At 34.6% G+C, this 22,872-nt stretch overlaps 1 protein-coding gene across 2 annotated transcripts in view; it reads right to left on the reverse strand.

The window, feature by feature from the left end:
• LOC150099747 (focadhesin) overlaps positions 1-22,872 on the reverse strand; it is a 381,450-nt gene that overhangs the window by 53,941 nt on the left and 304,637 nt on the right. Inside the window, exons 26-29 of one of the 2 annotated variants that reach the window (XR_016549345.1) lie at positions 16,042-16,210; positions 9,559-9,622; positions 9,143-9,223; positions 5,484-5,603 (exon numbers count right to left, since the gene is read on the reverse strand). Coding sequence is in view for 1 of the 2 variants with exons in the window: in XM_090403693.1 (XP_090259819.1) it covers positions 5,484-5,603; positions 9,143-9,223; positions 16,042-16,210 (370 nt within the window). In the remaining variant the exon portion in view is untranslated. Of the gene's footprint in view, positions 1-5,483; positions 5,604-9,142; positions 9,224-9,558; positions 9,623-16,041; positions 16,211-22,872 lie in introns of those variants that run through there. The other variant, XM_090403693.1, reaches the window with a different exon arrangement.

The raw sequence follows: 22,872 nt of genomic DNA on the forward strand, positions 1-22,872 counted from the left end.
GGTCAACTTTCAACAGGATGAAAAATCTACTAACATCTAGAGAATTAAATCTGAAAACAAGACTAAGAATCTCCAAATGCTACATATGGTCTACATTATTATATGGAGTAGAGACATGGACACACTCCAATCTGAGTGTGAAAAAACTGGAGGCCTTTGAAATGTGGATGCTGCGAAGAATTATGAGAATATCATGGAAAGACAAAAAGACAAATGAAGAGGTACTAGAGATGGCAGGCATAAACAGGAGCCTGATGTAAGAAATTAAAAGGAGAAAATTCAGATATTTTGGACATATTCTGAGACATAACTGCCTAAAAGGACACTTCTCGAAGGAACTGTTGAGGGAGAGAGGAAGACAAAGACTGGAGTGGATGAAAAATATAGAAGATTGGACCTATCTCTCATATGAGGAATGCAGCAGAGAGGCACAGAATAGGACATGATGGAGACACATGGTAGTCAATCTCCTAGAGGGAGAAGACACCTCACAGGACAGGGATCCCAAACATTTGTGAGGCTTCTTTAAATTTTCTTGTGAAACAGTTATTATCAATATATGGCATATTTGTTTGTTGCCAGAGTAATTGATGGCCAGTAGAAGTTGTGTGGAATGCCAAGCCTGATTTATGTTCTCTTCTTTTTTCAACATCTTTTACGTGTTCAGACACGTGGATCTCTCACAACCTTCCTGTCTGGCCTACATAACAAATGCACAAGAGCAATGAATCTCATAGATGCCTGGTTTTTTCATGGGGGTGATGTAAGAACCTTGAAATTTTTTGTAAAGGTAAAAAAGCCATTTTTATTTTGTACTCACAGAGCAATGCAGCCACTTTGTCCGTGACATTTTTGATGTAAGGCAGCGTGATTGCATTATATTCAAATCTTATTTAATGGAGTTGCAGGAGATGTATTAAGAATTTTTTTGATAGTCTTGGGTTCAAAACCATTAAGTGTGAGGTTCATTCCTTTTAATTGGTATGCTTGATATATTGTATGCCCTGTCTCGTAAAGTTTTAATTATGCCTATCTTTTTTCCTCTTCATTTGCATTGACAAGGATATCACGGAAAGGTAATTTTTTGTGCTGTTCTAGTTCAATAGTGAATTTTATATTGGGATGCAATTGGCAACAAACAAATATGCCATATAGTGATGATAACTGTCTCAACAAGAAATTTAAAGAAGCCTCTCAAATGCTTAGGATCCCTACACAATGCAATAAAAATCAAGGCTTAATTTTACATGAAGTATGGTCTGCTTTCATCAAATTAACTGCCATGGACTTAGGATATAACACTAATGATAGCTTGTGATAGCAACAACTAGCAATGTTCCAACATGCAAACAGTAATGAATTTATCATTGTATTCTGGTTTATCAATTATTTACAAGTCGTGAAGTTATCAAAACATCTAATATGTGTAATTAATCGTTAATAGGCTTTTGTTGTGTAAAACTTTTATGTAGCATTACCCCTGATAATAGTCTTATGATGCATGAAACTTGTTGGGTTTTAATTGTTTATTTTCAATAAACTCCTTATATTACAATGTGGTTTCGGTCATAATTGGAATAATTGTTTGTTCTAGTCTTGGTTCTGAATCAGGATGAAGTATGTATGCAGCACAAGTGCACAGAAACAGTTTTCTGTGATAATATGTTGCATGAATAACGAAAGATGGACCTACACAGCAGGTATTACTCATAGTTAGAGGAAGTTATGAAGTTAATTGATAATAGTCTTATGATGCATGAAACTTGTTGGGTTTTAATTGTTTATTTTCAATAAACTCCTTATATTACAATGTGGTTTCGGTCATAATTGGAATAATTGTTTGTTCTAGTCTTGGTTCTGAATCAGGATGAAGTATGTATGCAGCACAAGTGCACAGAAACAGTTTTCTGTGATAATATGTTGCATGAATAACGAAAGATGGACCTACACAGCAGGTATTACTCATAGTTAGAGGAAGTTATGAAGTTAATTTCAACTGCAAATTGCATAACAAAGAAAACACTCTTGCTTCCAATCTTCTTAAATGATCTAATGTTGAATGATTATGGAAATACTGTCTTAGAAAGATGGTTGTTGCTCTTTAGAAACCACAAGAGAGCTAAATATTTTTATCAAGATGTTGCAAAAACAGTTGATCAAAACTACTGGATGACAATTTGTTGTGAAGTTGGAATTTTTGGAAAGGCAATAATAACTGATGTTTGCTAGGAATCCAGAAATTAATTTTTACAGAAAATTCTGTTGAAAAGGTAGAGTAGTTTATCCAAGGTGATAGATGTTCGACAATGTCAGTGGATGCCATCTGATCTTACAGCATTTGGTAAAATATGAAGCATGAAGCAAAGTAGCTTTACGTTCTTTCTTGAATGGTCTGTTGTAAACTTACAGACTCCACTGAAAGCAAAAAGACTGATGCTTTTCTGAATTACTTTTTAGGTTGTTGAAATTTGGAGAGTAAGATGCTGATGTTTTGGCAAAACTCTTCCTGAGAGTATCATAATTGCTTTCATTTTCCAAATTTTGTTCCAGACCTCTTTAGCGCTGCTTGATGTGACAAGAGAAGATGCAAAATGGATTCATGAGTCCTTCTGGCTATCACACAAAGCTGCAAGCACATTTGAAAGTAATTAAGTTTCATGTGGTGGGGGTATCTGCAGAAGATGCCACAAACTTCTTAACTGCTTTATATTCTGAATTCCACCATGGTTTGGAAAAAGGCAGACATTATGTTTTGTGTACTGCAGTTGTATGTTGCATGATGGCAGCAATGTTCACAGATTCAACACTGAAATACTCTCTGTATATATAAATCTTAAAATTGTTCTTCTATGTTCATGGCAAGATACTTGTACTTTAAGTCCCTTGACAAAGAAATAAAGGTAAGCGACTAGAGTCAATGTCATAATCTTAGTGCAGCAACATCTTCATGCTTATTCAGCTAAAGTGCTGAGTGAACACCACAGGCTGCACTTTGGATTTCAGACTCCTTCAATGTATTCAAATTTGTGATTTCATGAATTCACACTGTTGAAATGTTCATCTCTACCACTTCCTAATATTTTATGTGTAGGTGTCAATTTTCACAACAATTATATATAATAGTTATGATATAACTTCAGGAAATTACAATATACTCAATATTAATTATACCTTATTAACTTATTATCTTTAATTAATACCCAGATATTTTGGCAATGTTACATTGCCATCTGCAGGAATCACAAACAATGATATGTGCATATCATTGTTTGTGATTCCTTGGTAAATGGAGGATGAAGAAAGGCAACCAAAGTTGGGCCTAGGTCCTAAATGGCATCCCCTAGAGGGATAAATTGGATGGTCTTGGCTGTTGGGCTGAAGATCTGAAGATGAATACTTCTCAAATATGCAACAGCTTCATGCATCCAAATTTGTTGAGGTTGAAAGATTTCTCAGGGCTGAGACAGGTTCCAGGAATAGCCTCTCATATTTGTATTTGCTGTAATGCAATAGAGTGGGTTCTTTCAGCATATCCAGTGGTGAGTGTCCAAAGCATGGTCAGCAAGTCCAGAGTGGATGAAATGGTAAAACTGAATGTAGTCCATGTGTTCAGAAATTCTGATATTGGCTGTTCTGCCTATTTGGCCTAGTAGGATGATCCCTGAAGATGGCAATGTAACACTGCCAAAATATCAGAAGTATTAATTAAAATTATTATAATGAATATTGAGTATACATTGTTTCCTGAAAAATAATAGTTTATGAATAGCCAATATATAAGACCAATGGCAAAATGCCAAGTTACTATATAGATCCACATATAAACATGAAGGTTTATACAAAGAAAATGATGAAGTCTTACTTCATAGATTTAATCTTAATTGAAATGACTGTTCACTATTCTAAAAGTGTGGGAAATTGTTATCCTCAATTGTATTCAATAATTTATCTACTATATTTTAATTTACTTTAAGTAATTTTTATTTCAGCCAAGTAGTTTTTAATCCATGAACATGCAACTGTATACATAGAGGCAATTCTTATTTAAGCATGTGCACTAATGTTTTTTGAATTCAATTTCTATTGTTGCTCATTAGTTGTACTCAGGGCTGCCGAGAGGGGGGTGCCATCTGATACTTTTGTCATGGGCCCAGCATTGAAAGGGATCAGGCCCAGGAAATAACTGTATCTAGTGGATACAATTATTTCCCAACTTCACATGCGTGTCACATCTTTAAAAAACATTCAGAATTTATTTTCAAACAATGAATCATCAAGAAATTTCTGATTCGTGCAATAATTTAATAAATAAATATTCGAAAGACCACATAAAAAAGATTTATAACACCACGTTTAAAGATGTTATACCAGGACTAGATTTATTAAATACCATTTATAAATTTCAACTTCACGATGTTTTTCCGAAATATATACTTCAATCAGAATTTTTTGCACAATACCAGTAACAGTTGCTGAAGGTGAAAGAGCGTTTAGTAAATTTTCAGCAATAAAGAGCTTCAGTAGATCATCAATGCTCCAGGAAAGATTAAACGGCCTAACTTTGCTATCAATAGAACATGACCTGGCAATGAAAATTGATTATGACGAGATGATTAAAGCTAACCATAAAGTGAGGAAGTGGATGAGGCAATAAAAATTTAAAACTTCTCTTTTTATTTAATGTTTGTATTTTGTATGGCATGTAATGAATCGAATTTTGAATTTATTATACACCTTTTTTAAATTAATGTTTTATATGACTTTTTTTATTAAACAAAAGTGATGCACTTTTTTAAGTGGGGGCCCGAAAATTTCTCTCGGTGGCCCTGGTTGTACTAACTATGTGTTATGATACATAAGACAAAACATTTACATAATAAAAAAGTTATTTACTGTGGCATATATGTTATTCTCTAGTTATAGAATAATGAATTATATCCCCCCCAACTACAGTCACAACACAGCTTTTGGTTTGATTAAAACATGCATGTATGCTTGCATGCACTGAGTACTTTTTTTGCCTCTTAGATCTCTTATCATGCATACCATCAGATAATTAACACTCCTAAGAAGTATTTATCAAAGAGCAGGGAAAAAAAACAGCTAACGTCATTTTTCCCTTATAAGTAGGAAGAGCAGGACTCATAAATCTTCACTTCCTTAAATGTCAAAAATGAGTTAACTAGTAATTTAATTTATTCAAAACATTTATCTGAAAGGCTATGCATGCATTTCACCTCTCCAATAGATCTCTATTATTTCTGTACTTGAGAATTTTGCTTCCTTGTACAAGTAATACATTAATAAGAGGAAACAGTCATGCACTTGCTATTAGAAAGGGAAGTGACTTTGCTTAAGTTTCTATTGATTAATTTTGGATTATATAGTAAGACAATGTTTTATAATTTTGTTTTCAATTACTACTATATGGTGCAAGTCTCTTAAGGTATAAATCATTCTATTTATTTAATTTTGCAATGTACCTTCTGTTTGGAAGAAAGGAGAAAGGACAACAACCCAATTAATTGGAGGTAATGCTCGAGGAAAATCTTGGCTCATAGCTTTCAGACAGACATGAAGATGTAACCAGGTCTTCTCATTATCTAGGATTAATATATTAGAAGAGTAGCATTTAGAATAATTTGCAATTATAAACACAACTGTAATAAAATAATGTGTACAAAGATGTAAATATTTATATAATTCTAAATCTGACTTATTTTAGATAAAGTTATTGCTACTTGCTTGGAGTTATTTTCATTTTCAAATTATTTGAAAATGCTTACTGTTTCTGCAAATTTGTTCAGGATAAACCTGAGAGAGAAGAATGGAGAATAGGTGAAATACTGGTTATGAGGACCAGAATTTTCACTTTAAGATATAGTTCAGAAATGATGAGAATACAACAAGGTCAACAATGTCACTTATCTATATAAATCAGTTATAAAGGAAAGTGGCATTAAAACTGAATTAGAAGTATTAAATTCCGCTTTTTACTTTATAAAAATGATGGTTTATTCCTAAATAAATCTAATACAAGTGCTTGACTTTAACTGCTGTAACCAATTTAGCATTATTATTATTATATGGGCACCTCCATGGCATTCGAAGACTCATCACGGGAGACCCAAACTATCCACACAATCTATCATATCTTCCCCTTGAAACCATTAACAGACAAAATATACACAACTGACTTTGGCAATCCATTCTACTTATTCACAACTTTCCAAGCATAAAATCTAGTCCTTGCACCTCTATTAACCACACCTTTATTCAACTCCCAGGGATGACACCTTGTTCTGGCCCGTCCAGCCAAGAGCTGAACATTTCCCCTGCATCAAACCTATAAAACCCTTTAAGCAACTTCAATGTTTCTATCATATCCCCTCTTTTTCTTCTATCAACCAATTTCTGCAAACCACACACCTTCAATCTATCTTCAAAGGGAACATTCCACTCACCATCTTGGTCACTTGCCTCTGAATCTTCTCCACCACTTCCTCATCCCCAAGAAACCCAGGACACTAGACTGGAGCACAGTAATCCAGATGTGGATATATCAAGGCTTATAAAGAGGAATAACAACTTCCTTATCTCTATTTGTTAATGTGTTCTTCAATAGCCAAGTAATCTTATGGGCTACCTTAGCAATATGTCCTCTAATCTTTAATTCTGTCTACCACCACCCCTAAATCTCTAGCTTCATCTATTTCCTGGAGTGTACTCAGTGCCATCAATGTGATACACAGCTTATAATCTGTTTATCCCAAAATGCATAAGTTTACATTTCTCCACATTAAACTTACACCCATCATCTTTTCCCCACACGAACAGTCTATTTAAATCATCCTGCAAGCTCTCCACATCACCTTGATTAACTATCAGCAAACAACTGAACATTTCATTTAAAGTTATTTCTTATATCATTTATGTACAAATTAAACAGCAATGACCCCAGCATTGAATCTTGTGGCAGTTCACTTCTTGCAGCCATTTCACTCAGACACAGTTGCACTGACTTGGAAACATCATATTCCTCCAATTTATACTGGCTACAAACATGTGAATCATTATTACATGGTAAGATGCACCTTGCCCATGGGGCTCTCCAATGACTTTTTTCCAAGCAGTATATGATAAAATGGTTGGAATGAATCTACTGGGGGGAAGGGTGTCAACTATTTGGATTGTCCACTTCTGGAGAGCCCTAAGGATTTTACATTTTGGTGCACTATTCAAAATATGTGAGCAGTATTTCAAGGATGGAGTAAAGCTGTGAAGCAATGTGTTAAGAAGAAAAGATCACCTAGTTTATTGAAGGTAGAAGAAGCTATGAATGTGATATGATTGTGCCAGCCAAGGCACAATCATGCCATCATTATGATTGTGCCTTGGCTGGAGGTATTAGTCAGCCCTAGAAGAGAAATGCAATTGTGTTTTGAGATTTGGGTATTACCCAAAGGCAAGAAAAGAAGAGAAGTGAAATCTTTATTAAAAGAAATAAGTGAGATACATAGTAGCTCAGTTCGTTTCAACGGAGCCCTTTGGTTGGTATGACGTGGATTCAAATCCCATCTATAATGAGAAGAATCTTTATCAGGACTTTTCAAAAGTGAGTTAAATGGTCTCATATGGAGGTAGAGTCTCCCCCCAGAAACTCAGATTTTTTTGTCCCTCAAAAAGGAGCAAACCAGCCCCATGAACACACATTTTCTTATATAAGGGCAAGGAAGATAAAGGGAGACCACCTAGATCTATTATTATACACTAGTAAAAGAATCATCGTCCACACGATTAATCGAGTGGTTACACACTCCACAACCATATGCCTGGGAAAGGAGTGTCCTGTGTTCAATTCTCGTTGCCAACATGAGGAACTAAGGATCTTTCTCAGACATAGCCAAGTTAGCCGATCTTGGTCATGGACTGCAGGGTTTTTCACCCCACTTTATCTGGGGTTTTCCTCCCGCAAAGCAAGCAAACCGGTCTTAAGAACACAGCGCTTCATGGACAATTACACATGGTTGAGCATGGGGATAACGACCTCACCTTGTAGTGAGTTATGAAAACCAAAAATGGGAGGCCAAGGCCCTACATAGGGCTGCAGTGCCAAAGAAGAAGAAGAAGAAGAAAAGAATCATCAATACCCAACCACCCATTAGTTTGAGGAGAGAAGAAATAAGATGATAATCTTGTGAACTTCATTTTGGTAGAAATGGGGTTAGTAAAGTTATCATCCTACTAATAATGAATAACAGTATCTGAATTTAAGGCATTCATTGTAGAAGATTTTGAAATTTGGATGGCAGAAAAAATATCCAGAGGGGAAAAAAAGCATCTAGGTGGATTAATGAAATTAGACTTAAATGTAAGATCTGATAATGCTGAAGACCTAATGAATAACAGATTAAGTTGGAACAAAATGAATGGTAATAATGGAAATTTAATTATACTGTACCTGTAACCTCCCTGAGGGCACGCACATCAGGAAAATTATGAAATTTGCAAATTCAATCCACTTTAAACTTTAATCAGTGACTTTAACTTCATATTTAAGTGTTTCATATAACACATAATTAAATTGATTAATTGCATGCATGTGTTCATAGGTAATTGTATAGCATGTTTTGCATGATAAGCAGTTTGAGTGTACAAAATTTTGATGCATTCTACCACCTCTTTGAACCTTTTTTTTTAGTGTAATAGGTGATTTCTGCTTTCAAACATTCGGTTTCTTAATTTCTTGTCGCTAAGTGACAAGAAATTAAGGACCATTTCAGATATGTGTTCCATATATCAGAAATGGTCCTGAACAACTACAAATACTTGGCAAATCAAAGCAAACAGCTGCTGATTTGCCAAGTCTCCATCCTCAACAAATGTTAAGGATGGAGACATTATTTTTGAAGAGCAAATTGTGTAATTTATTTATTTTTTCTAAATTAGAGAAAAAGCTCTGTTTCATCCAATTTTTTGATGTAGTTTAAGAGAGGAAGGAACACACTGTTTACGAACAGTTGGCTTGATGCTGATAGCTATACTTTTTCTTTTTTAGAAGTATTTAATATTATCATTATTTTTTATTTTATTTATTTTTTTGATAACAACAGTATATGAGAATACTTCTTTATCACCTTACCAATTTTTTGTTTCTTGAGAATGAAGTCTACTACTGGCTTAAGTATGCTTTTATCATTTAAATAGGAATAACTGGTTGGAACTGAAAAAGAAAAATCTAAGTTAACTTTAAAAGAAACAATGAAGCTCAACTCCATAAAATAATCCATGTACACAAGTGAAAGCAAAAAACAAGAATAGCTAAGTAAAATATTAAAAACTGAATTAATATTCTTTCTGATCAAGTATTTACAAACTGTAAATGTTCAAAACATTTTGTTTGTGTTATTCAACTAAAACTGCACCTTCATAGCACAGTCATGAGAAACTCATAAAATCTGCCCTTTAGTCAGAAAGTTGAATCCCATCTAAAAAGAAAAAGTACACAAAATCCTTTTATAAGGACTTTTTAACTATCAGTCAGAAAGCCTTGCTTACCCAGGGTTGTTCAGCCTGTACAAGTGGCAAAACTTTTTCCTCCTGGAAACTCAAGTTTTTAATCCTAAAAAACAGGTATACCAGTTACAGAACATTCAACTAAACACATAATACACTGGCCTCATAGTCTTAGTTAACTCTATCCATAATGCTAATACAGTTATAATCATCTATAAACACTCATTCACATACTGAGTTATCCTGCAAGATTTTAAAATCATATCATAGAAAAAACAATTTCATATGCTTAACTGCTATATAAAGAAATAAGGAGGACTTCAATTATGAGGACCTAGATCAGAGAAAAGAAGAGATGTATGTATGTATGGAAATAATTGGAATTTATGGTTACTAAAGAATAATTACTTGAAATAGTTTGTGATGGGGAGGGGGGAGATTCAAGGCGTGAAAGTGCTGGATCCTCGGTAATACCTATCAGATGTACCCATAACCAAAGTAGCAACTCTGCCTCCAAGTGGGATGGTGTGATCATGCAGTCTTGTGGGAGGCTGCTAAGCATGTGGAATTTTCAGTTAAAGAGGTGTATATATAAAAGCATAGAGTTGGTGATTACAATAAACTTAGGAGTCAGCACCATGGCATAAGAAGCTACAAAGGAAGAATGAAAATAATGAATGGGGAAATTGTTGGGGGGGGGGTATAGCTGAGTGAAGCAGTAAGAAACCTCTAATTCTAAATCTAAAAACAACTATGTCCTACATGTTGTTAAATGTGTAAAACATGTGCCTGTAATGTATTCATTCCACTTTATGTGGAATGAACACATTACAAAGTCAAGTGAGCTATAGACAGATGCACATGTAAAAAAACATAGCCTGCTGTAAACATGATTCATGGTAGGCTTTGACATGAAGCTTGGTAGGGTTATTATTAATAGTGCTGATGTATACTTTTAAACATAGAGGACGCCTAATTAGGACTTTAGTCTTTGTGTTGTAGCTACAATTGTTCTAACTAGTCCAATTGTTACACCAGATCGTTGTTGTCTCGTGCACTGCGACAAACTGTTTTTTTGTGCTCTGAAGATGCTGGTTAGAATACCAGCAATAAGTCAATAAATAATTATTTACTTATCAGTCTGTGTTTTAATACATACTGTCAAAATTAATCAACATGTTCGACAAACACATTTCAATGCCTTTCTACACGTTTGCTGATGTAGTGGCTCTTCAGGAGGATAAGCTGGACAAGTGAGTGAATGGATGGGGATCTAAGTTTAATGCAACTAAATTTAAGGTCTTGAAATCCAAGCTCAACTAATGGGAAATTATATACTGTACTTTATTAGTGGAACTAGAGAAAGTAGAGGAGGCAAGGATCTCGGGCTGACATTCAATGACAGTTGTCACTTATGGAGGAGCCCATTGAAAAGCTTGCCTCTAAAAGTAATATATCTTAAAGGCTCATCATCATAAACAAATTCTTGATATATATATATATATACCCTCAGCAGGGTGTACAGGATACTACAATAGTACTATATGAAAAAGTTACATCATTACAAACTTCCTAACAACAATTTTTCTCCAAATTAATCTGTTATCTATCAATATTCTGATATTATCTTGTTCTTCCTCTGGGTTTTTTCCCTTTCATCCTGGTGAAGAGCACTTGTTTTGCTAACTTGTCTTTTCATTCTGTTTAAGTAGTCATACCAGATGAGATTAGCTCTGAAAACACATTCTTGAAAGCTAACCATGTCAAGTTCTTTCCTGATATCCTCATTTTTAATATGATACTGCCAATGAGCCATCTGTTCACTCCACTAATCTTTCTCACAACTCACGTCTCCAGTTTTTGAACAAGTGTTTTATTTCTAACTCAGCTCTCAGATCGATAAGTTAAAATTTGTTTCAACACTGTCTTGATACAGCCAGTTTAGCATTTCGTCTAACTTCTCTCATATTCCATATAAATTTATTTAGCTGATTTCTTACCATACCAGCTTTATTAATTCTGTTGTCTATTTCCTTATTCAATTTGTCATCTTCACTAAAAATTGTACCTAAATAGATGAATAGTATACATGTTCTATAGGTTCGCCATTCAGTATTTACACGTTTTCAATGTTTCTGCCTATTTACATTGTCTTCTTATTGCTGATTTTCATACCAAATTTATTACAGCAGTTATTCAGATTATTTCTTTTAAGGTTAAACAGTGGGCAGCATTCATAGTTACGAATTTATGGAGACATAACACATGTATTAAGGTAATTATCTTACTTAATATTAGGAAAGTAACATTCGACGTTTCGACCTCTGTATTGAGGTCATCATCAGGAAAATACATATGTATAAGATACAAGCTACATGCCACTGCACTTTACAAAGGTAAAAGAATCTAACTGCTTATTAATCTTTTACTTAGCTTGACCTCCTGTGGAAGAACTAAATTAATATTAAATAAAAAAAATTAAATTAAACAGATAAATATAAAAATAAATTAAAATTAAATTAAAATAAATAAAAAATTAAACACACAGAATATTTTTTAAAAATAAATTAAAACAGAACTACATTATTAAACATTTCTAAAGTCCTCTCATATTGAGATTTTTTTTCTGGGCTTGTTCTGGTTGCTATAAGGGTTGCAGATGAGTCCTCCACATTCTTGGAATGATTAATTTGTCATTTTTGTTCAGGTTTGGATAGTGTTTTAGCATTTCACAGGCTTCTTTGAATTCTCTCTCAAAACCAGGTTTTGGCGCAGTGTAGGGACTTGGTGCCTTTCCAGTCAGTTCTATGGTATGATTGGAGTGCATGGCCTGATAGGCCGGTTTTACCATAATGAAGGTATTTAACGTGTCATTTGTGTTCGTCTTTTCTGATTAGGATTGCACATACTGATCCTATATCCTATCCTGATAACCTATCCTACATCCCGTATGTAGGATAGGTTACATGTGCATTGGATTTTGTAAACCCCTGGATGGGCCAGGTATGGAAGAGAATCTTTGGAAGAACTGAGTAAATTTCTTAATTTTGTCAGGGGTTTGAAGGTAGTCTTGATGTTGTATTTACATAGTGTTCTGTCTATTTTTTCTGAAATGCCTCTAACATAGGGTATGGCATTCTTGTCATCTTTTTTTGTTTTTAGTGGTATTTTTATGGAGGATCTTGTGAACTTTTTTTTTTATTGTAGCCATTTTGCAAATGTTTAGTTAATGGTTTTGAATATGGTTGTGGATTCCTAGTGGATTTTGAAATCCTAGTGGATTCCCTAACTTGTAGTGGATTTATTTAGAAGTATAGTATTATCTGCATAAAGTCAAGAGTTAAGATTAACATCTCCAATTTTGATATCAGGTTCAATACCACTTTCCATCATAATGTGATTTCTATAGATAATGAATAACAGTGGAGATAATGTGCACCCTTGTCACACACCTGATTTAATATCAAACCATCTTCCTGTACCTCCTACAATTCTGTCATTTACAGCTTAAATAGAGACTATGTATTACTTAATATAATGTCCCATTTACACCATATAACTGTAGCATTTTGAAGAGCTTTCCTCTTGCACTTTGTAATATGCCTTTTCAAGATCTACAAAACTTAAATACAAATCCCTGTTATATTACCAATATTTATTAACAATTTGTCTTAAAGTGAAAATCTAATCCTGACAACCTCTATTTTGCCTGAATCCAGCTTGTTCTTCTCCAAGCTTCCCCTCCACAATTTTTCTTAGCCATTTCTCAAGTATACTTGCATAAACTAGGAACACTCATGAAATTCCTCTGCAATTCTCATATTCAGTTTTACTTTCCTTTTTTATAGATGGGTACTATAAACACTCTACTCCATCTGGGATTTGACTCTCTCACCAGGCCTTCTGAATTATGCAGTGTAGCCACTGAAACCTTATACCTCCATATTTGAGCATTTATGGTTGTATATTATCTATTCCAGTTGCCTTATCACATTTCAGGTTTGATAGCTGTTTCTCCTTCAAGTACCGACATACAAGGGGTACCCAAAAATAACCAGAATCTGAAATCCAAACTTGGTGCATGTGCATTTTCTAGTTATGGATAATGCGGCTAGGCATCATGAGTGTGCAGTTTTCCATTCCAGTCTGGCAAGTAGAGTCATTCTATGTGAACTAATTTGTTGTTCTGGCTGCTTTTTTTTGCAAGAGCTTACAAGCAAGTTTGGCAATTTTGTGATGGCTGACCACAAGGAACAGAGAGTGTGCATGAAATTTTGTTTTCTTTTGTGTAAAAACTGCAGTGGAAACTATTGTTATGCTTTGGCAAGCCTTTAAGAACAATACTTTAGGTAAAACACAGGTCTACGAGATTTTCCTCTTTTCAAAAACAGAGGCATGTCAGTTGAAGGCCAACCATGATTTGGCCAACCTTCAACAAGCAGAAATTATGAAAACATTGAAAAGATTTGCCAGGCAATCAATGAAGATCATTGAAAGACCACTAAACAAGTTTCTGTAGAGACGAATTTGTCGTGGAGTTCACGGCAGCGAATTTTAACAGAATATTTGCAAACAAAACATGTGTCTACTAAATTTGTGCCTCATTTGTTCAAAGAGGACATATACTAAAAAAAGAAAAAAAAAAATCTTCTCTCTCAATGTCTTTTTTTTTTTTTTTTTTTTATTCCCACGAATAAAGAAAATCATGAAAGGGCAGTGATTCATTGATGTAGACAAAGTGAAAGAAAAGTAGCTGGATACCATGAACAGCATTTAGTTTAACAGTTCCAGAACTGTTTCCAAAGCTTATTTGCATGCACCTAATACTAAGGAAAAGGTGAAAAAATGGGAAAAAATAAGAAATAATGATGGTAATCAATATAAATAGATTATCTTTTTTTTTTTTTTTTTTTTTTTTTTTTTTTTTACCAGTCAACATGAAGGGGAAACAATCACGAAATAAACCATGACTTGGTAGAAAAAAATACAAACCAAGCCTTTGGGGAAAACTTTTTTCTTTGGTAATAGGTGTAAATATGGTGAAATATATGGCATTTTCCAGAACTAATTGTACAACTGAAATCACTGAAACATCACAATGTCCATTTTAAGTAGAAATTGTTATTTTGCTCACATTTGGTAAAGAAATATTTATTCTTCTTTTAGAAAGTTGCCAACTGCACAAATTAAACACACTTTTAATTTGCAAGTTGACAAATACAGTGAATTAAAGTTTCATGCTTCAGTCATTTTAAAGATGTTTGTTGAATTTCCAGTTTAATGACCACACGAAAGAAGAAGCATAAAATACTTTACTCAGTTTAGAAATCTCTTCTAGTTTTGTATGGTGACAGGCACTTCATTAGAGTTTACTTGTGTTGCAAAAAGTTAAAAAAAATCTATGCAGTGAATACATGAAAGCAGGTATACAAGTTGGTACTGTCACACTCTGTAATGTAATGTGTCACAGTCCAGATCTGTAAATGTCAGATTTTTTGAATGAAGACCAAACCTAGTTCATGATCAGATCTTGTTTTTTAATATTCTGAATAGGAGTGCAGAGCATTTTGGAAGCCTCCTTGAATTTCTTGACAAAACAGTTATGTTCAATGTAAAGCATTTCTGGTTTTATTTATTTATTTTTTTAATAGGTTGCAAGAAAATCTAACTAAACTTGTGATGTCCTTTCTTTTCAACATCTTTAAAATGTTCTGACATGCAGATCTCTCTTCCACACAGATCTATAAGTCTATATGACTCACTGTTCATGTGGCATTTGTTATATTAGTCAATCTGATCTATAGACATGAACAATGGCATGCATTACATTATTGAATATGACAGCACCAATTAACACACATGTTTTGATGTGTTTACTGTGTTTTTTCATCCATTATATTCTTTCATTCCTTAATTATAGATTTATCTTCTCTAAATAACTTTTTTGTAACATAAGTAAGCCCTGATGAAACATATCTGTTGGCACATGAAACTAGCAGAGATTTCTAAATTGAATAAAGTGCTTTATGCTTCTTTGTGTCATGCAGTCATTAAACAAAAAGTACAGTGAGTTGCTTGCAATAACTTATTTTATGTGCATACAATGCAAAAAAAAAAAAAAATCACATTTTTTTAAAATTGAAACTTTGGTCTGCTGTTACTTCACTAAATGCATGATGCATTTAGTGAAGTAACAGCATTCTTCTAATACTTCACATTCCGAACAAAAGTAATTTTTTCTTCTTTTTTTCCCCTACTGATTTTGTTTTTTTGTATGCATTATAAATTAACAGTTTATTAATTTATAATGCTTACACATAATTTTATTTATGCTGCTAAATATATATTTAGTGCATGCTCATGCATCACAGAAAAGCATCAATCTAGAGGCTTCTAGCAAGTGGAAAAATTGCTATTTGAAGATGCCATTTTCTAAGTTAATCAGATAGCATAGAGTTCACAGTATTTCCTTAAATTAATTTGCTTTTTAACAGTAACTTTAGAATAGTTTATTGATTTGATTACCTGATGAAGATGCATTCATTCCTGTTTGAACACTAAATATTTCTCCAAATAACCATGAACATACATTCTGCAATCCTGCATCTCTGGGTTGATTCATTAATTTCATCATAAGCTGCAGTAATTCAGACAGCCCAGCTGACAGATTACCCACAGCCAAGTCACTACTTATCTAGATATGAAAATCCAACAATTAGAAAACAAGACAGCTATATTTCAGACTTCTTAGTTTTCTCTGATCAAGCTGTTTACAAATATGTATTAATAACAGAATTGCAAAGATTTTACATTTTTTAAAGGATATAATACCATGTTCTTACAAGCTTCTGAATAATATGTGAAACATTACAATGCATAAAATACAATATAATATTCCATGTAAATGAGTAACACAAAATTTTAAATAGTTTTTAGCTTGAGTAATAATTGAGAGCTAAAAATTTAGTGATAATCAAAAATTTGCTTGTATGCATGCAGTTTCATCCTCTTTCACATTTCAAAAATACTAATAATAAATGAAGTTTCAAATTTTTTATAATTTTTTAACATTTAAACCGCATTGTTATTGTTTTGTAAGTGATCTCAATAGTGTAAATTTGGAGAAAAAAGCACTGCATAATTAACCAAAACAAATGATAGCGCAACATAAAGAAATTTCATGCGAGTAGAATTCAAGACGGGTACCATCAATGTAAGAAGAATTACAGAAGCACCATGTCAACATAATTAGTGTTACCAAAACAAAGACAAAAAAACAGATGACTTTTTTCTAAATAGAAAATGCAAGATGTTATATTCAGGCAGTAATGATCAGGGAAAAGATAGGAGTAGCTATAGTATTCAACACTGAACATGAAGATAATCATCTTGGCAGGCAACATCAAGGAAAGTGGTGTGAAGAAACATCAAAATGGGAATACCATGTTCCAACATAAAGATGTGCCCAAATTCACATGGAGACGAGACATAAGAAATCAGAAAAGTCCCAATGACTAGAGTATACTGTTGATAAAGATATCTTCACATTGGTTCATGTCACATAAGTATAAGAGATCTGAAATAAGAGGTAATTGCTATTCAGTTTTGAGCAAAATAAAACTGAAGATTATTATTATTATTATTACATGACACCTCCAAGGAGTCCAAGGACTCATTGAGGGAGGACATCTACTCTACAGCTCTCCATCTCCACAACTCATCAATCTGCCAACTACAATGAACCGCAGCTGCCATCTACACCAATGGCATCTGCTGCCCACCACTAGTATTTTTACAATCGATCACAAATATCCATGCCCACAGCAGGATTCAAACCTACAGCCTTTTGACTGGAGAGTGGATACACTAACCACTTAGTCAACCAGGCCAGCTGAAAATTTTACCAAAAAGAAACAAATGTAAGAAAGTTTTTAAAAGAATAAATGTCAAGCTGCTTTCAGAGGTAAAATGTGCAGACTCAAAATACAAATATTATTCAAGAAAAAACGAAAGTTAGAAAGCAAGAATCAAAGTTTAAGAAAAATATAAGAAAGCAAAGCAAAGCAATGTGCAAACCTAACTGAACAAAATCTCATGGGAAGACTTTAGTGAGAATACAGACGCAAGATAGCAAGAAGGTGGCAAAATGTTCTGGCGGGTATTAAAAAAAAGTTAGAAATGGAAGCAAGATTACTGTAAAAAGAATAAAAGATGATAAAGGAATGTGAAAACTGAAGGTATGATATTCTAGATTATTATTATTATTATTGCATGAGCACCTCTATGAAGTCCTAAGAAGACTCATCATGGGAAACCCAAACTATCAACATAATATTATTCATACCTTTCCCTGAAAGCATTAACAGACAAAGGACTCGTAACTGACTCAGGCAACCCATTCCATTCATTCACCACTCTCCAAGAGAAAAATCTAGCCCTCACACTCTTTGCTAACTACACTCTTATCAAATTTCCAGGGAAGACCTCTCATTCTGCCAGGTTGTGAAACATTTCCCTTGCATCAGTCCTACAAAAGTCTTTAAGTAAATTAAATTTTTCTATCATATTCCCCATTTTTCACCTATCAACCACCTTTTGCAATCCACAAACCCTCAATCTATTCTCATAGGGAGCATTCCATAGACCACTCACCATCTTGCTTACTTGCCTCTGGATTCTCTCTGCCACTTCCTCATCCCCAAGAAACCCAGGCAGATCAGACTTGAACACAGTAATCCAGATGTGGTTGTATCAAGGCTTTATAAACAGGAATGATAACTCCTTTATCTCTGTTTGTTAGTGTGCTCTTAAATAACCAAGTAATCCTGCAAGCTACTCTAGAAAAAGCTTGCAACTTGAGCAACATGCCCTCTAAAATTCAATTCTCTATCTATTACTACCACCCAAATCTCTGGCTTCAATTTCCTGGAGTAGAGTTCCCTCAATGTGATATGCATCTTGTAATCTTTGTATCACAAAATTCATAACTTGAATAAAAAACTTTTCCACAATAAACTGATACTCATTATGTTTTTCCCATATTGTTCAGCCTATTTAAATCATCCTGCAAGCTCTCTAACATCACCTTAACTATTACCTCGCCCAAATTTGCATCCTCAGCAGTCAACTGAATTCCACTATATCACTAACTTCATATCCAGCCCCATCTGTTCCCATTTTCATAAGATTTCCATAAGGTATCTTATCACAAACCTTTGCAAAATCCAGGAGTAGCATCATGTAGCTATTCCCTTTATTCAACTCAGTTGCTTGTCTATTATAAAAAGTTAGCAGATCACTACTGCATGATTTGACCCTCACAAAGCCATGCTGCCCTTCATTGCGTATCATCTTTGTATCTACCCATTCCTAAATTCTTTTTTTTTTTACCAACTTTTCCAGCACTTTTACCAATACTCCTGAGATACCGATTGGTCTATAATTTGCTACCAGAGACTTAGATTCTCCTTTACACAAAGGAATTATTTTGTACTCCTTCCACTCTCTCTTGGGACTTTGCCAGAGTGAACACTTAAACAGCCTAGTCAAAGGCATCTCTAGTTCCCTTGCACATTCTTGTAAAGCATACATTTACATCCCATCTATTCCACAGCTGTATTTACATGTTTGATATACTTATGCAAAGTGGTCACTCGATTGCTCAACAATATTGTCTGCTTCTGTCACCTCTACCATCTGTACTCATAAAGTTATCCTTCCATATTCTTTCTTCCTCCTGCTTGCCATATAATGAACTCCATATAATGGAGTTTCACCTGCTCAGTTAATTTCTTCTCATAATCTTTTGGCTTCCTTATCATGCTGGTCACCTTTCTTGCATGATCTTTGTGCTGTTCATGAGTTAGCTGAACCTTTCTCCTTATCAACCCTCCATAACATTTTCTATGTTTGCTTTGCAGCTCATGCTTAATGATACTACTCATCCATCTAACTCATACCCAATTTACCCTCCTGATCTTGGGTATATAGCGTGATACTGCCTCCTCTTCCAGATACCCCTTGACTATCCCCCATGCACTGTGAATATCCTTCCCTTGTAGAACTTTATGCCATGGTATTGCATCCAGCTGCCTCCTAAGTGTATCATAAGTACCTGCCTTGTTACCCCTTCTTAACTGGAATTTTCCACATGTTTTGCTACCTCCCAAGTCAAGACCAAATGATCACTTTACCCAATTGGAGGCAATATAGCCATCCTCTGATCCTATAACCAGATCTAACACTCTTGTATCACAAGTCCCCTCACATTCTGCTTCAAGTATTCTCTCAGTAAGTGTATAAATTCCATTTCCTTCCTGCAACATGATCTTTCCTCCTTCCAATCTATGTCTCCAAGTTGAAGTTTGTGAGAGATTAGTGGTGATTGCAAATTTTTACCTGCTGCAGCACAGTGTGGCTGGAAAAGGAAAACTAGATGGAGATGTGGTCAGTAGAATTTCCAAGGTAGATGACTTCACTATCAAAAAAGTTGGGCTGACTAGAGGAAAAAAATCAACATTTAAAGAAAGGAAAAGAAAAACAAAACAGTTCAGAGTGAGAAGCAATACAGGAAATGAATTTTACAGAATAAATCAGATCTTTAGCCAAAAAAGATCACAAATTGAAGATTCCAAGTTGAACACTTCCTGACATGGTATATCAGAGTGAGCATATGCAAAAATGCTACTCTTGAAATGGAAAGAAATAAAGGGTATGCAACTGGAAAAACTGATATGAGCAGTGAATGAAGAAGTATGAATTTCTGCTACGAAAAAAGCAATAACCATTTTCGTTGTCTTGGAAGTCCCCTTTATGCAGATTCTCTTTTATAAGGCTTTAATACTAGGTAGAGAGTGCTACACATCAGTGGTCATGTAAGCTGCAAAGAGAGAAGTAAATTAACATTTAATGTTTGGCAATATTGTCTAATTTGTAGACAGTGTTACTCTGAGATATCCAGGTGTGGAATATCTTTATTGTGTTTGGTTGAATTTCTAAGGCAGTATTACTTTAATTTATTTTCTTGTTAGTACTCTGATACAATAAGGAGAAGAAAGGTAGATTCATTTTTGCGTGGGTCAGTGCAAAAGACAAGTAAAGTGAATGGTGTGGATTTTTCAAAAATGGTACAGTGCTGTGAATGTAGTATGTATGACGAGAAGATGTTGTGGATGTTTATGTGGAAAGGCTGAATAAAAGAAAGGAGTGAGTGTGGATGTAGGAAGTGCAATAATCTGATGGACCATGAGGCTTGTTTAAATATGAGTAAGGAACATGCCGTTGTAACTGAAATGGTATTTGAGGAAGATTGTATAAATATTCAGAAAGAGTGAGTGAGTGAGTGAGAGTGTGTGTGTGTGTGTGTGTGTGTGTGTGTGTGGAAGTGAGGAAAGGAGTTCAACTGATGTCAAAACATGTAATAATGATGATGTTTGAAAACAGAGTGCAATTAACAGTAAGATGGCGGGTGGGGCTCAATGGCAAACAAGCTTGTATGACTGACAATAAGATAGCGAAAGTGAATGATAGTGAAAGAATATCATGCAAGATTCAAAAGCTGAGTTTGTGAAGATGAGGCAAGAGAGGATGAATGCAGAGTGAAATGAAGAGGATTATAGATACATATGGAAGAGTGGAATGAATGATGTTGGTATGAAAGAGGTAATGAAAGACTCATGAATGGCACTGTATAGGGATTCAGTTATTAAAGGTGTGGTAAATAAGAAGATGCACAAAGTTTGTTTTCTGGGAGGTAAAATGAATAGAGTGATCGAGGTTAGATATGAGGAGTAAGTGAGCAAAGCAGTTGGTAGTGGGAACAAGGAGAATGTAAGACTGAATATCAGGAGGTTGTTGAGAATGATAAAAGATAATAATGTGATAGGAAAGGTATGACTGATATGTTAGCAGAAATGTGTGACGAGAAAGGAGTGCAGTTTGTTAATGTGTGGAATGAGCCTGAAGGAAAAACTGAACTACAAAAGAGTGATGGACTTCATTTGAGCTTCTTTGGTGTGAGTCATCTGGAACTGCTGCTGAAAGGGAGAGGTAATGAGTGCAGAGAATGTATCTGAGCAAATAAGAAGCAATGCCAAAGAGTGGGAGAGATTGAAGCAGTGCTTATAAATGAACAAGTGGGTGGCATAAGTGTAGAGAATGAGAGAACAAGTGTAGAGGACAAATAGGGAAATGGGGGGGAGGGGCTTAGGATGGACAGGAGAATGCAGCGTGAGAAAGGTTGATGCTCAAAGAGAAAATGAAGAACATGTGTAGACAAGAAGGGAATGGGATGGCTTGGGATCTTGGGAGAACATTTGGATTTGAAGAAGGTTCTAGGATGGGTAAGAAGAAAAAGAAGGAAGGTATGGAGAAGTTACATCTAATAAGTAGTATCAGTGAAACTTCTTATAGATGCAGGAGTGAGCTGTTGTATATGTATGCATAGGAATGCTAAAAATATCAGAAACAAGGGAAATGAATTGGTTGAATTGATTGAGTTCGTTTATCCCAAAATTGTTGGAATAAGTGAGACATGGTGGGACGAGAATGACATCCTGCCAGGAGTAGAACTGGAAATATATGATCATTTTTGTGAAGATAGAAAGGATAAAAGGGGAGGTGGAGTGCTACTGATGAATAGAAAAAAAGTTATGTTCATACAATGGAGATGCAATCAGTACACCATACTGCCTCAATTTGGAAGCAGTATAGTGTAAGACAGAAGTGAATAGAATGAAATATTTAGTTGGATGTTGCTATAAAACTGGTAATGTGGAGGTTGGCGACTATGGAATGTATAATCAAATTAGCAAAAGCAAATAAGAAAAGGGTGATCATTATGGGTGATTTTAATTCTGGCAATATAGACTGGTATGATGAGATAGTAGCAACTGGAAGTAAAGAAAATTAGTTTTTTTGAGTTTTTGAGGGAAAACTACCTCAGACAGTATGTAACAGAGGGAAATGCAAAGATTGAAAGTCATGGATTTGATCATCTCATCAGAGGATGTCATTATAAATGAGGTGTCAAATCTCCTTCCAGTTGGGTGAGAGTGATCGTGAAGTGATTATTTGTATGGTTGCCAGCCATGTGAGGAAAGAATGTATGTGGAACTACAACACTAGTGATTATCAGAATCTCAGGAGACAGCTTACAGCTGTAGCATGGAATGAGGAGTTGGGTGCTATTTAAGAACTATCTAGTAGAAGCATGTCTAAATGTATTCCAAGGGTCAGAAGGTTAAATAAGGTATGTGTGAAATGGATGAATGAAGAGATTAAGCAAGCAATAGAGAGAAAGAAGGCATTATGGAGGCAACATAAGATGAGTGGTAATAATCAATGTCATGAGGAGTA

This window comes from Typopeltis vanoorti, chromosome 14 (genome assembly GCF_054136105.1).
Source record: "Typopeltis vanoorti isolate ZY-2024b chromosome 14, IOZ_Tvanoo_1.0, whole genome shotgun sequence".
NCBI classification, from domain to species: Eukaryota; Metazoa; Arthropoda; class Arachnida; order Uropygi; family Thelyphonidae; genus Typopeltis; species Typopeltis vanoorti.